The sequence below is a fragment of the Salvia splendens genome, chromosome 1 (genome assembly GCF_004379255.2).
Source record: "Salvia splendens isolate huo1 chromosome 1, SspV2, whole genome shotgun sequence".
Taxonomy (NCBI): Eukaryota; Viridiplantae; Streptophyta; class Magnoliopsida; order Lamiales; family Lamiaceae; genus Salvia; species Salvia splendens.
In genome coordinates, this window is record NC_056032.1 from 38,807,616 (window position 1) to 38,822,501 (window position 14,886).

Sequence of the window (14,886 nt, forward strand, 5' to 3'; positions counted from 1 at the left end):
ATCATTTTCATGTTGAACGAAAATATAAATATTCAAAATATTATCTGGCTCAATAATCACACGTAAGACGATTCGAAATATACTGATTTTAAGAGTCAAGAATTGCGCTTTTACATCATTATAACTCATGGTAGAACTTTTTTTTCTTTTCGAAGCCATTGCAACAATGCAGTTATTTTGGATTTAACCTTTAACCATTACCTCCAACGAACTAACTACTACTACTTCTACTATATTAGGCCAATAACGAATTTACGGAGTATATAACAGACTAACGACAATTCACCATATTCAAATTTTGATTTCTAGATATAGTAAATACCTTTTCTCAACCATATCAATTTCTCTCTCTGAACAAAAACAAAAAAAAAGCTTATTTTCGACGAAGCTACACCGCAATATTGGCATTTTTACAATCTCATTTTCCATTTTTTCAGTACACTACAATACAAATATTTGTATAGGATTTGGGAGGGAGATGAGTTCATCGTTGAAGCGAGCTGGGAAAAGTTGCCAAAGATGGGCCCTAATCAAGCCCGACTCCTCGCATCTTACACACAAGGTTAGCTGTGGGAAGACCTAGCTGATTTCCTGAATCCGATTTGACAACATCCTTGAGCTGATCCCTTGGTGTTGAGAAGCATGTGTGAAATGTGGCAAGAACTGGTGGTGTCGGCATCGATAGAGCTGACAGCACGTTGCTCAAGTACTCGATATCCACTGCTAGCTGCTGAGCTCCTCTATCTGTTATCTTCTGGATCCCGCGCAGCTGCTCTATATAAAGAGCACTAGCTCCCTCACCAACCTACACATTCACATCACTCGATGAGAGTGGGATGATCGGGTTCAACATTGGACTCTAAAGTTAATAAGTGAGCTTAGTTACCTTGAACATCCATTCAGTTGCGAAAAACTGTGCCTCCTCAGCATTGGAGTCACTGCTGGAAATTCCCTCAGCAAGGGGCTCTAGCTGTTGGGGTAGAGTAAGAAGGTATTCACCCACGTTGTTCACGTATGACTGAGGGTAGGCGCTAAAGCTTGGGACAGGGTAAGCGCTTGCCTCTTCAACAGAAGACCATATCGGTAGATGAGACAAACCACTGAAGTGTTGTCTCACTTTTAGTATGAGTACATCGTATACTAGCTCGTTAACTGCCTCTGAAAAGGCTGCTACTCTTTGAGAAGCCAGTGGAAGAGCGTGGAATCGGGGATCTTTTGACTGCAAGAACCAAGAGAAACTCGTTAAGACTCGTGAGTCCAGGATGTATATGTCGTTAAGTAATTAGATCAAATGATTTATGATCAGTTTCTGTTGGAAAATATAAAATAGGGTGGCACCAAAAAGTTGTTTCCCTCGAATCTTACGAATAAGGGAATGATGATATGTACCTGCTCTAAGAGGCTAAATAGTTTTCGAGCTTTTTCAGGAACATCAACAAGCCATAGAGCTGCAACATCCAAGGAAGCTTTTCCTGCTGTTGAAGAGCCCCCAATTCCATCACTGCCGTCCAAATGTGATTGGTTCTGGTCAAGATTTGAACCATACACGGAGAAAGACAGATTAGTGCTCAGTCGAGTAAGTGTGGACTTCAAGGAAGCTTCAAAAACTGAAATTCGGCTTGTGAGGCAATCTGCAACAGTGAGAATCTGCAAAGCACCCTGAACAAAAGACCATTCCTCCTCATTGGAACTAAAATCAATTTTACGTGCATGCGAAGCTGCATCTTTCCTATCAGATCCAGTTTCCTTCTTTCCTACAACGTTATCCGCAGCTACATCCACCCCACACACTGCTCTTAGTGCTTTCAGGTTACCCTGAAGGATGGTGATATACTGTAATGTTACATCGTCTAGGGCTAGGATTAGTTCATCTAACTCGGAACCACCAGTAAAATTAATACATCTTTCAGTGGCAGCTTCAAGAAGTAGAATGACTTGTGGGATGGACTCTTCCATTCTTCTCACTGTTTCACTGAGTTCAACTCCCTGGACACCAATAATGCGAGTACTAACTCCCCTAAGATCAAGGTCAGCAATGCCCCCAGACAGCACACCTCGCTCCATTTGCCCATACCTACATGAGGAATTACAGGAGTTAATTATAATAAAGAAATCAATTGTTTAGTGGCCATCACACATAACAAGAAGCATCCTCCACACACAACAATCCCCAGAAAATAAAATCAAGAACCTCTACAGAAGAAGAGTTTCCACCATATGAAATTGTCGTCTTAACTCAAAACAACTACCTAATCACACCAAGGAACGGAGGTGTGGAAAAACAGTTCTAATACTATCCCATCAGAAATGTGTGAAGAATGCAGAGTAATTACAATAAGAAAAAATAGGACTACCTTTGTTTGAAGGTTTCATATGGCAAATAGACCGCCTTCAGTGTCTCCAACAACACATGCTGATTTGAATTTGAAAATACATGTTGAATATTCCTGGCAAAACTCCCAGTTAAATTGTGTAGTTCTATCAGAGCTTCTAAGTGTTTTGTGTGAATTTTGGCACCTTTGGGTAAATCACCAGACAAGATGTCTAAGACACCTGAAAGAGAGGGACAAGACGAAATCAATATGGATTCAAACTTTTTACTGAAATATATAGCTCATATAATAGCGAAGAAGGTCAACTTGGAGCTTATCAGATCAATAAACGATGAAGAATACTTTCAAGTGCAGTTAACTATAGACTTTGCAGGATTCAGTTCAGAATACCAAATTTTGAGGAAGCCAGTGAAGCAAACAACTTTTACAAGAAATCAGTTTCACAAAGTGGGACATATTAATAGTCTTAAAGCCATCTTTATGATGCCACACCATACATAGATGAGGAAACTTATTAATTTAGTCTCTACACTAGTTCAAATGAGCAATAACTTGAAACTCCATCAACGCCAGCTTATGATCCTACCTATTTACCTTTTGAATCATAACAAACCAAGGTTTTGTTTACTTCAATGAGGTGAAAGTATAAAGGCAAGAGGGGGTGGGCTGAACTCTTTTTGATTCCTGGGAGTGAACTACTAACTAAAAGGAAAAATATCACATATAATTCCTCTATTAAATCAAAGTCGAAAGAAACAAGTAATTTGGTCAAATTTTATGAATTTACCATTTTCTTAAATTTGTGCACGGTTTCTACCAATTTTTTTGAAAAAGAACTCCATGAATTACAACTAGTCAGTCAATCATTTTACACTTAGAAATCAAATTGAATGAGCAATTAAATGATGCTAACATTGCAAAGTAAAGTAAACAGCCATCCACAACCATTTCCTTAGTTTGCAGGTTGTATTGATTTGTCATTTAGTCAGCTACAGCTTGATATCCAAATTTATAACAGTTAAAATATGGCTATATTCACAATTAGAGAACTGCATAATTATAGTGGGATCCAGTATTTCATTGGACTATAGAATGGGCAATGTCACAAAGGATATGATAAGATCATTGTTTACTTTGGCGCACGCACATCAATGAATTGGCCCATTTCTTCACAAACAAACTTAAGAGGCAAAACAACATAGAGAGTCTAAGAAAACTGTAGTGCTCAATCCAGAGGCAGAAACTGAAAACAACAAAAGAAGATTGAGAATGACCTTTTGCCAATGCTTTAGTCTCAGGGACAACATCTCCAGTAGCTAGATTAACACGAGATACAAAACTTGTACAGATGGATGCCATTATCTCAGTCAACAATTTAGGAACAAGAGTTTTGTAATCTTCAGGGAAAGCAAGAATGCACCTGTAGAAGAATGAGCATTTACTAAAACATATCTAGTGACAATAAATTGGAGTCTAAGTAAGTTTCAAATTTATCTTAAAACATCTAAAACAAAGCAGTATTTATCTAGAAAACATGCCATATGATACTCTACTGCTAACTTAAGAGGAAGAGCAAACTGCACTACTTCAGTCAAACACAATATTACACTAGAAGATGACAGTAGACAAATCTAAATGCAATACAAGCCAATACGCGAATTTAAAGAAGTAATACCACTTCCACTCTTGCTCAAGATAAAGTAGCAACTCGTCGTAGAAACCTGGTAACCATCGTGCAAAAGATAGTGTTGGCCCATTTGAATCCACACTTCGTGAGATCTGTTCCACTTCATTCTTCTCACTTGCAAGTTTACTGGATTGTTGCTTTGAGTCAAAATCTTCCCATAGCTTCTTTATGGGTCTGAGGTGGACTTTTGTGTAGTAATTTTCTAAAGACTTAAATCTCCCAATTCTAATGAGGATTCCCCGCATTTCTTGAGCGACATTAGCCTACGAAAGAAAGAGAAAGGATATTTAAGTTCCCTGTCGTCAAGTAAAAATGGGAAACAACTAGAACAATATCACCAAGACAAAAGCACTATTTATATTTGAAGTAAACTACATTATCCAGGCTACCTTTTTGTAGTTCAATGCATCTGTCAGACGAGGCTGAACCATTGTGTCCAGTCTATCTTCTAAAACTTCAAGCTGCTTCCTTATATTAGCAAATTCAGCAACCTAATCATCAAAAATTCATGAGTGACACTATTTCACAGATTCTCAGCTGCAAACTAAAAAAGTTGCAAGGGTTAGGAAAAAGATACCTCCCCAACAGCAGCAAGACAGTGTCTCATGTTAGCCAACGTTTCTGCAGCACGTGGGAGATCACCACTGGAAAATACATCCTCCACAGTTGAGCTTAATTGTGTTAATCCAGCAGCATCCTGTTCAACAACAGAAACAACTTCCAATGACCCACAAGAAACAAACAACCGACAGCTGAGCGTGTCTCAAACAAGGAATTTAAATCATAACTAGACCTGCAATGTCTCGTATGCAGCTTCCATCCTCCGCTTGACTGTATCAATTTTAGCAAGGGCGGTGATCGACTCTGCAGAGGACCCCTCAGCCTACATTAGCAAACAATTCAAGGCAGAACATTAACTACTCCGACTGACACAAAACGTCACACTAAGTAACTACTTCAGAACATATAAGCAAACAATTCCAGGCATAACATTAACTACTCCTATTGCTCCGCATGCACTGGACTCATGTTTAATCATTCTAAATCAGTAAACAAAATACTCTGATTTTACGAATTCACACTTAAATGGCACCTTCAACTAACTCCGTATCTCTGATTTTCAGTATGTTACTATTTCCAAACTAATTATTATAAGCCTACATTAACTCAGTAACCTTTCTCATTTGAGTGAAACTAAATCCGCATTCATCCCACACTTCATGTCTAATTCTGAATTTCACGATAAGAAACATTATTTCCAGCAACATTGTTGTGATGCGAGACAGAAAGCAGAGCACCTTCTTGAGCGAGATTAGTATGGTGGCGACGGATGAGCGGAGGGAGAGTGCGTCGTCACGGAGGCGGATGACGTCGCGGGAGGCACGGGGGACGCGGAGGAGGGCGGCAGAGCTCTGCTCTTCGAGAGAGGCGGCGATCTCCTCTGACACCATCTGCAGCTTCATCTCGAGATCGACGAGATGCTTCTCGACGGGATCCTGCGGGTGGCGCTGCTGTACGGCGCCGTTTATCCATTTCTTAGGATCGAATTTCTCCTCCGAGAAGGAGCTCATATCCACCATCATCTTGCAGGTTTCCTGTTTTTCTCATACGGATTAAATCATCGCTTCCAATCCAATTTTCCAAACCATTTTGTTGCTAAATCGTGTTACGTCTAAACCGCGATTCTATGTCATAGAAATTTGCAGTATCATAATTCCCGTATAATTAGAATAACAGAAATTACATTAGAAAATACTTTAATTCTTACTTTCCTCCTTTCAAAATACTAGTAATAACTTTTGAAATGGTACGGAGTGAATGCATAATTAATAAATTAAAAAAGAAATTAAAAAAATAAATATTATTAGTAAAGAATGAATCACATCTAAAAAAAATTAAAATAGAAAATGCATAATTTTAAAAGATATAGTACATCAAAATAGGAATAATTGCCTAATTGTTATCCTACGTATATCTATTCAGTATGGGGGTGTTCGGTTTGCAAGATTGTATCCGAGATTAAATTTGTTGTGTGTTTGGTTAATGAGATTCAATCCCACAACTTAATCCTAGATGGATAATCATGGGATAATTAGTCATAGCTAACCTCTTATGACTAAAATAATCTCACAACTCAATCATAGATTGTATCTTAGTATTATTTTATCTTGCAAACCGAACACCACCTATGAGTACAATGGATTCACGGCAGTCGCTATAGGGTATAATATACTACTCCAATTGCTCCATTATAAATGAAACATTTTCCTATTCGGATTGTCCCATTAAAAATAAAACGTTTCCTAAAATGGAAACATCAACATCTCCATTTTTCTCTCTTAATTTATTCTTTCTTCATTAACTCACAAAATGACACTATATAAAATCATATGCTGAAAATCAAATATTTTATAGTACTCCCTCCGTCCCGTGCTACTCGCACGTTTGCTTTTCGGCTCGTCACAAAGTCCTTACACTATTTATAATTTAAGTTAGAATTAATGCATTTAATTAATATGTTAGTTTAAGTTAAGAGCTCTTTTATTAAGTGATGTCTCATTACACCTAAAATTCTTTTTTAATTACACAAAAAAATCAATCCCAAATTTACGGCCTAAAATGAAAAGTGCGAGTAGCATGGGACGGAGGGAGTACTATTTAGTGGGACGGGAAGAGTATAGTTTTTTTTCCCATGAGTCCAGTTCCAAAATACAGTTACTTTGATCTATTTTTTACAACTAAAGAAAGAAAAAGTGAAACATACGACATTGTTTTTATGCCAAAATATTCAAATGACGGGCTGCAAAATGATTCTGGTGTATGAAATGGTTTATCTGGACATGTGTTGTTTGAATTTATATGACCTGATCTCAGTCCGTCCTTGGATGATTTGAATGTCGAAATGAAGCAGCATATAAAGTTTTGTAGGCAGCAGAATCCTTGATGCCTTTCTTGAAGGTAGCTCGTGGTGTTGGAAGGGTAGAAGATGTCATTCCGATGCTGCGATTTGGTGATATTATCATACCGGTACTGCTAGTAACTCTTTCGTTTTAACAAACATCTTTAATACCTCAAGCCTACAGGGGCGAGGGCTCGTGATGATGCTATTCCGGCACAACAAGACCGGCAAGTAACTACCCGACATGCACAACATAATTTCATGTTTCCAGAGATTCTAACAACGTTGGCAAACAAGAGAGTTAATCTTCTGTTGCCAGTTACAGGCACTGTCCACGCATTCAGCTCCAACACGACAAGCAATGACAATTTCGACAATACTAACACGAATCTCGGCGAACTCTACATATCTGGAATGTGTACATGCTCTCCCAGATGAGGACATCACTGTTCAACTATATCTTGAAGCTTATAATGCAAACTATATAAGCTGAGAAAGACAGAGAGGCCTCGACCATTAACCTCGAAAATCTTCAAGATTACATAAATCTCGCGATATTTACAACTAACTCCCAAACCCCAACTGCTGGCTATGACTCCCCCAGCTGTATCCATAAGACAAAAAAAAAGGTGAGAGAAGGATTGTTCTAGTCTCATGATCTACTACTATTCCTATTTTCCTAGGCACCCCTCCAAACTGAATTAAAGAGAGAGGGAGATTACAAGATGGTTTGGCTTGTGTTTCTCATCTATACTAATATTACTTCCCTTATTGTGTTGCTCAACTCGGATCATCAAAATTGAATATCTAATGTCAAAAATAATACCAATGACGATGGAATTTTGAGTGTTAATCCAAACCAGCTCATGCTCACGAACAAAAGGGCCATTTCCTTCGCAGCAATAAACTTATTCAAGTTGATGGGTTTCCATGATTGAGGCGCTGATCTACACCTGTGGAAGCAAAGTAAGTAATTATTTCATGCAAAAACTTCACAATTTTAGATGGAGTATAACACAAATTGGCAATCACAAGATATCGCACCAAAATCGAATACAACCAGGCTGCAATAACAGCATAGTTTCAGATTTTTGAGTTAACAATCAATTTTGACTCTTGAACAACATGTTTCAGTAATAATGAATAAAAGCAAATGAAAAATTAAGGGTCATACTAAATTGTCAAATTCCGAGAAATGAATCAGCAGGAATGATACATGTTATCAAAGGGTTGAAATGTTGCATGGAAAATGCCAAGACTCTATTTACAAAATAGTATAAAAATAAAAAAGAATTAGAAAAAAGAAGAAGACTCACTCGTGAACACCCTCATTGAACAATTTCCATTAGGCAACGGCAGCGGTCTTCCCTGACTCAGAAACAGAATATCTTGGATTCTATCAGGCCAATCTGGGTTCAATCGTCGGGCAAAGTCTTCCACTTCCCTATCAATCAGACAAGTACAGTAACAGAACATTATAATCCTTTGAACAGGTCTACCAAAGAGAAAATTACTCACCCAATTAATATAAAAACAGTTTTACATAGATCCAATAATGAACGAACATAACATGGTAAGTTGATGAACATTGCAGCCAACATGATTCTAATTTAAAGGAAAAAAAACTGTATACTACTAATGAGGCTAGTCAAATAGCATCAAGCTTACCTATCAATTTCTTCTTTCAAAGCAGGATCAATATCATCATCTAAATCGCAACAATCAAACTCGTCTTCTACAGGTGCAATTCTGTCATCACCAATATCAAGTAACTCTGTGGCATTACAAAGATTGTGCAGAAGACTGTCATGTAATGCTGGATTGCTACAGTACGAATCAACACCATCTGTTTCCTGCAGTAATAGATGATGTTAATCCAAACACCAAAGGCATTCAAGCATGCTCCCTAGCACAGGTGAATGAGAACAGAGAATATTTATAATCATTAAATGCCCATATGAGATCAGTATTTTCATAAAACCAAGTAGTATATTACAGAAAACAGTTCTTTACCTTATTATTGTGGATACCGTTTCTTACAGAAGTACCGGTACAGTTTGAAGGAGCAGTTTTGTGATTATCTTTTCTTTTCCGATTCTTCTTTTTGTGTTTAGAAGATGTGCTCACCTTGGAATCTGCAAACTATCCATGTATCAAATGTTCCTCAAATGATAAAATAAGGAGGGGAGGTAGACAGAGATTTAAAAAATAAATCAAATAAAAGTAAACTCAATTGCTAAGCATATTGACTTTGAGCCTAATAAGTTGGGTCATTATTATTTCTGTATCAATAACACTGATAGAATATATCACAGATAACTCATCATCAAGATAGTTAGAATCAAGGCAAAACTTTTCAAAGCTTTTCTACACCTATAAACTTTTAAGCATCTATTTCAACATTCACTGAGACGAGCGGATTAGGAATAATGAAATATAACAAACAGAATACCTTCATTGGCTCCATTGATAAATGACATGAGCTCATCCACCGAACGGTCATCCACTTGATCCTCTCCGACTTCAATATTCTATACAATCCATTGAAAGGTAAAGTCTGAGTCTTAACTGGGTCGTACCATGTAATATAGTGGTAAACATTTTCAAGAAGTTCACTCAATATAGTACAGATAGCTACTGATCCTAACTAGCACACACCACAAACTTTTACAGTGAGTCATAACCATTTTCAAGCAGCTATTGTATTTAAACATTGGGCACCACAAATCAGTACAGGAAACAATTTCCCAGATCACCTTTAGTCTCTCCCTTTCTTTTAATTCTTTCCTCTTTCTAGCATACAATCGATTCAAAAGCCGAATCCTCGGATCATCCATGGTATTTTTAATGGGCTCCAACTTCTCTTCCTGTTTCAGTAACATAAACACAGTTATTTTAGGAATAAAAAAAAAGTAGGGTATCTAAGAGTTTCAAGAACTTTTGCAACAAAAAGAAAACCTCTGTGAGATCATCAGGCAGATGAAATATCTCTCGTATTTCTTCCGGAGACTTTCCTTCAATCACCCGTGCAAGTGCACGACTAGTAAGATCAACAAGGGGCTTAAGTTGCAGGCTATCAGCAGCAGATGTCAACTCACAAAGTCTTTTGGTACCCAAACGTACAAACTTTTCATCAAAGGACTTCCTCTCCTGCATAAATGTAGAAAGATTATATATCATCCACCAAATTCCTCAGAGACTTGAATGCCTAACAGACTTTTTCCCCCATTATAAAAATCAATAGCATTAACAGAATTCAAACACGAGCAATCTTTAATAACCTTGTTAGAGCGGCCCAGTACTTGATGGAACCGGCAATAGTCAAGAATTAGGCTTAACATAGGAGGATTCACTCGTGGAGGAAGAGAGATTGGATAATTCTTGGAAGATCCCATGCCTGAATGTATTTCACGACATATGAATGGACAAAACATGGCAATTTCTTGTTCAACTTGCTGTATTGAATCATCAGCAGTTTGAAGCCATACATAAGCCTTCAGAATCTAACAATAAAAGCAGCACATCAATAAAAAACAAACACTATTTGACAAAAAAAAAAGAACATCAAATCCGTAAACCAGAGCATATAGATGTAAGGATCTCAGTTGTTAAGAAAAATAAAATACAAGACCAGCGCACACTGTTAATAATAGTAGTAAATAGCAAGTGTTATAATTTTGAACTTTCATGGTCTCATCTGAAAACAGACAGCGGATGATAAGAGTCGGGTATTCTGACTATGTTTTTACTTTCCTATTAAAAAGCATGTTTGGGCAAATTAATTTTCTTAATTTTAGCCCAGAGGGATCCTTCACAAGCTCCAACAGTGGATCAGGTGATAGTCCTCTTTCTATTAAGGTATAAAATGGAATGGGTGGAAACAGTTGGCTTCTAAAAGTCAAGGAGATACTTGCACATCTAAACAGGCAAGACAGCGGAAACCATGCATCACAATACAAGATGACGTCATGACGCTGAGGTCCAGAAGCAGAACGCAGAGCATACCTCAGGCTTAATAATTTCACTATCAGCTTCTATCATTGTATTGGAGTTTGAGACAAGCAGGGAGCCTGAGAAAGCAGTTTCGCAAGTATTTATCTGCAACCAAGAATATACTACAGAAATTGTGAAAATGTCCCAACAATCAACATAAAACAGACGGAACGACATAGTAGCCCAGTACTCATATGACCACAATATCATGGAAAATATTTATAGATTGTAGGAAAACGAAAATAACATGCCTAACTTGAGCTTAGGTCTTTGGCTATTTATTAATATAACATTTTTTCCAATGAAGGTAATAAAACAGACGGAAGGACACAGTAGCCCAGTACTCATATGACCACAATATCATGGAAAATATTTATAGATTGTAGGAAAACCTAAATAACATGCCTAACTTGAGCTTAGGTCTTTGGCTATTTATTAATATAACATTTTTTCCAATGAAGGTAATAAAACAGCCGGAATGAGACAGTAGCCCAGTACTCATATGACCACAATATCATGGAAAATATTTATAGATTGTAGGAAAACCTAAATAACATGCCTAACTTGAGCTTAGGTCTTTGGCTATTTATTAATATAACATTTTTTCCAATGAAGGTAAAAAAAGCCTGTCTAAGATAATGGATAAACAGCCAAACTGTATAAATCAAAACAACATGCTTTTTTAGAATATTAATCAAAACAAAATAAGAAGAAGTTCGGTGGTAACAATTTGTCTTAACTCTTATACTACAAGCATTATAATACTCTTTCTCAAATAAAAAAAACTCTGCCAGAACTCATGTATCGATAGAACATATGCTCAATATCTCTAGTCTCTTCCCAACAATCAGGACTTATAATCGACAGCACAAGCCACAAAGGACTTCTGCTGTCAGCACATGGTCCAGAAGAAGTCAACTACTAACATTTTCTACATTGTCTGGAATAATTAATACACTCCTGTGCACTTATTAAGGAAGGCTGAGTTGAAGAAAAGGTCAAATAATAGTAGTACTAGCATTTATCAAACGCCCTAAATAAACACCATAAAGGGACAAGTCTATAAGTCGGGAGCTACTCAACCCTCACTTTCAGAATCATTCTAACCCTTGGGAATTCGTATTCCTTACAATCCTAAAAATGACGACCCATGGTCCAAAACAGGCAAAGCTTAGCGGAAATTATGTTCATATTTCCTAAATACACTCTAAAAAACAAACAGTTTCCCAAAATTTCCCTGCAATATTTCTTAAGATGACTATAGTACATACTAAAGCATGAATTCTCAATAACCAGAAAGCTTCAGATTCGGACACACAGCAGTCACATACTATAAGAGTGTCAATTCCAAATACTACTAATCATTCATCAGAAATGAAAAACAACCACAACCGACCTAAAATCATGAAATACAGATTCCGGAAAGCCCTAATCCCCAATCACACTCAAAACCCGTCCACTCAACTCATGAATCAAAACAATTTCGTAGCAAAATCAACGCAGCGGGAAACTGAATGAACAAAAGAACTTGAAATCACATCACTAAACAGCAAATCAATTCAACACGACAAACAAACCCACTTAGGCCGTCAAGTATAATCGGGCTTAACAAAAAATTAGAATGAGCAAGACACGAACTTTATCTTGCTGCACGAAGGGAGGAAGATTTTCGCACTTGGAAAGAAGTATTCCGGCTGAATGGGGCTTTGAATATGGAAATGGCGGTTGCCGGAAAAAGGCTGTAAATTAGATGTGATGCAAGAGAGAAGGAGAATAGATATGGACGAATTAAAGAATTAGAAAAAGATTAGGTTTTTAAAATATGAAGTGTCCCACATACAAATGGACACGGGTCATGGATTCGCGGCGGATCAGGTGCCCGCTTCATTTTCAGGTTGAACAATTACTCCATTTTGTTACGCTAGTTTAAGTGGTAATATAATTTAATTTAATGAAATGTTTGATTCCCCACTATTCAATCAATAAGTGGTGAAGCTAGGATTTAACACTCATGTAAAAGTTGTAAAGTATTTTTGGTGTTGGTATTACAATAAAAGTATAATATGCAAGAGATTAATGTGCAAGAAGTAATTAGAGCGTGAGTACTATTATAACTTAGAGATACAAACAATTATTATTGTTAAAAGAAGACATCGTTAGAGTGTGAGTACTATTATAACTTAGAGATACAAATAATTATTATTGTTAAAAAAAGTATCGATGTCGAAAGAGTTGGCATTCGCTAGTATCGAACAAGCGTTAACGACAATGTCATAAAGTATATGCAATATACTATTTTTCTTTTTTTATCGAGGCGTAACTTTTATTAATAATGTACTGTCATAAAATATATACAGTAGTATCTTTTTCTTACCCGGACATAACTTTTATTAATGATGTTCAAAATATTACATTGTTCTTTTAATAATTTTTTGGCATATTATATCATAGAAGTATTAATTTTTACAATAAACAGTGAATATCCAGGCGGAATAGCACTAGGACTAGCCATTGCACTGTCACATCACTAGGACATCCCACTGCACAATAGTGGACAAGCACTAGGACATCCCAACAGACAAAATAAAAAATTCACAAATATGGAATTAAAATTTCAACACGAATACGGAGAAAATGCAACCATTTTATATAATTTTTTAAAAAACATATAATTTAAAAAATATATATACACAGTTCACGAAAAAAATGAAGTGCAACGAGCCGTATGTATAGAGTTTTGAAAAAAAAAATCGACAAAACCGCTAGTCCATCCGCTCGTCCGTTGGGAGCTCATAATAGCGGACTAGCCGACGGACTAGCGCGTTATCCGACGGACAAGAGGTTGTCCGTCGGGCTCGTCCGTCACCCGCTAGCAGGCCACAATAGTGAACTAGCTTGCGGACTAGCGCGTAGTCCGCGAGCTAGTCCACTATTGTGGATGCTCTTAATGTGCAAGAAATAATTAGAGTGTGAGTACTATTATAACTTAGAGATACAAACAATGATTGTTGTTAAAAGAAGCATCGATGTCGAAAGAGTTGGCATTCGCTAGTATCGGAAAAGCGTCAACGACAATGTCATAAAGTATATGCAGTACTATTTTTCTTTTTTTTTATCCAGAAGTAACTTTTATTAATGATGTACTGTCATAAAGTATATATAGTACTATCTTTTTCTTATTCATACGTAACTTTTATTAATGATGTTCAAAATATTACAATATTCTTTTAATAATTTATAGGCATATTATATCATAGAAGTATTAATTTTTACAATAAAAAGTGAAGTAATGTTTTAAAATTTACTTATTTAGCATTATCAAAGTTCACAAATAAATTCCATCAATTATTCTAATATTATGAAACAATAAAAGTATACAAAGTAAATTGGATCAATAATAATAGGGTAATTAGTAGGGTGTAAAATGATGAAGTATTTGACATGAGAGTACAACAAAAAAAACATACTACATATAAATAGACGGACTATATAAAAAATAAAATGAGGGGAATCGAATATGTAATCTCACAGTGAATAGAGTGACTGAGGACAACATCAACTCAGCTGGATATTACTAATAAGACTTTGTATTTTACGTGTATACTATACTCCTTGAGTCCTTGAAGAGTATGAATTATTTCTTTTTTAGTCCATTTCTGAAAAATATGAACTTTTTTTTATTTTGGAAACTCATTTATTTCGAATGAGCTGAGACTCATTCTCTATTAACAATATTTTAAAATATTTTTCTTTCTATTACTCTCTTACTTTTTCAATCATGCATTAAAATCCGTACCAAACCAAATGTTCATACTCTTCGTTGACGGAGGGAGTATATTTGCAAGTCTTCAATTATTGGGGGACCATGGGTTTCCTTGGCTTCTACGTGGATTCGGTATCTAATAAAATTATTGTTTATTGTTCAATCTTCTTTATTTTTGTGTATTCTTCGTATTGGATAAAAAGCTTAAATG

The 14,886-nt window shown here is 36.4% G+C and overlaps 2 protein-coding genes across 3 annotated transcripts; both read right to left on the bottom strand.

The window, feature by feature from the left end:
• Positions 1-288: 288 nt before the first annotated feature.
• LOC121750109 (conserved oligomeric Golgi complex subunit 7-like) lies at positions 289-5,684 on the bottom strand. Its single transcript, XM_042144571.1, has 10 exons — positions 5,319-5,684; positions 4,814-4,903; positions 4,598-4,717; positions 4,410-4,511; positions 4,009-4,283; positions 3,608-3,753; positions 2,355-2,553; positions 1,390-2,074; positions 887-1,219; positions 289-805 (listed from the first exon to the last, which is right to left on the bottom strand). The coding sequence occupies exons 1-10, from the start codon at positions 5,601-5,603 to the stop codon at positions 527-529; spliced, it is 2,514 nt and encodes an 837-aa protein (XP_042000505.1). The 5' UTR covers positions 5,604-5,684; the 3' UTR covers positions 289-526.
• Positions 5,685-7,404: 1,720 nt separating this feature from the next.
• On the bottom strand, positions 7,405-12,708 carry LOC121750119 (SKP1-like protein 21). 2 transcript variants are annotated; one of them, XM_042144581.1, is made up of 10 exons: positions 12,551-12,708; positions 10,925-11,017; positions 10,201-10,422; positions 9,878-10,069; positions 9,676-9,786; positions 9,372-9,450; positions 8,933-9,054; positions 8,588-8,772; positions 8,236-8,363; positions 7,405-7,872 (listed from the first exon to the last, which is right to left on the bottom strand). In XM_042144581.1, exons 2-10 carry the CDS (start codon positions 10,958-10,960, stop codon positions 7,832-7,834), a joined length of 1,116 nt encoding a protein of 371 aa, XP_042000515.1. In that variant the 5' UTR covers positions 10,961-11,017; positions 12,551-12,708; the 3' UTR covers positions 7,405-7,831. The 2 variants fall into 2 exon arrangements, with proteins under 2 accessions (XP_042000515.1, XP_042000522.1); XM_042144588.1 differs by having other exon boundaries at positions 10,925-11,034; positions 12,551-12,707.
• Positions 12,709-14,886: the final 2,178 nt, after the last annotated feature.

Excerpts from the sequence above, each read along its gene's own strand:
- LOC121750119 (XM_042144581.1), bottom strand. The coding sequence starts at position 10,960 with ATGATAGAAGCTGATAGTGAAATTATTAAGCCTGAG. Across the intron at positions 10,423-10,924 it reads GTGAAATTATTAAGCCTGAG|ATTCTGAAGGCTTATGTATG; the intron begins GTATGCTCTGCG and ends TTTTATTGTTAG. Across the intron at positions 8,364-8,587 it reads TTGAAAGAAGAAATTGATAG|GGAAGTGGAAGACTTTGCCC; the intron begins GTAAGCTTGATG and ends TCTGATTGATAG.
- LOC121750109 (XM_042144571.1), bottom strand. The coding sequence starts at position 5,603 with ATGATGGTGGATATGAGCTCCTTCTCGGAGGAGAAATTCGATCCTAAG. Across the intron at positions 4,904-5,318 it reads TACTAATCTCGCTCAAGAAG|GCTGAGGGGTCCTCTGCAGA; the intron begins GTGCTCTGCTTT and ends TTGCTAATGTAG. Across the intron at positions 4,718-4,813 it reads CTGCATACGAGACATTGCAG|GATGCTGCTGGATTAACACA; the intron begins GTCTAGTTATGA and ends GTTGTTGAACAG.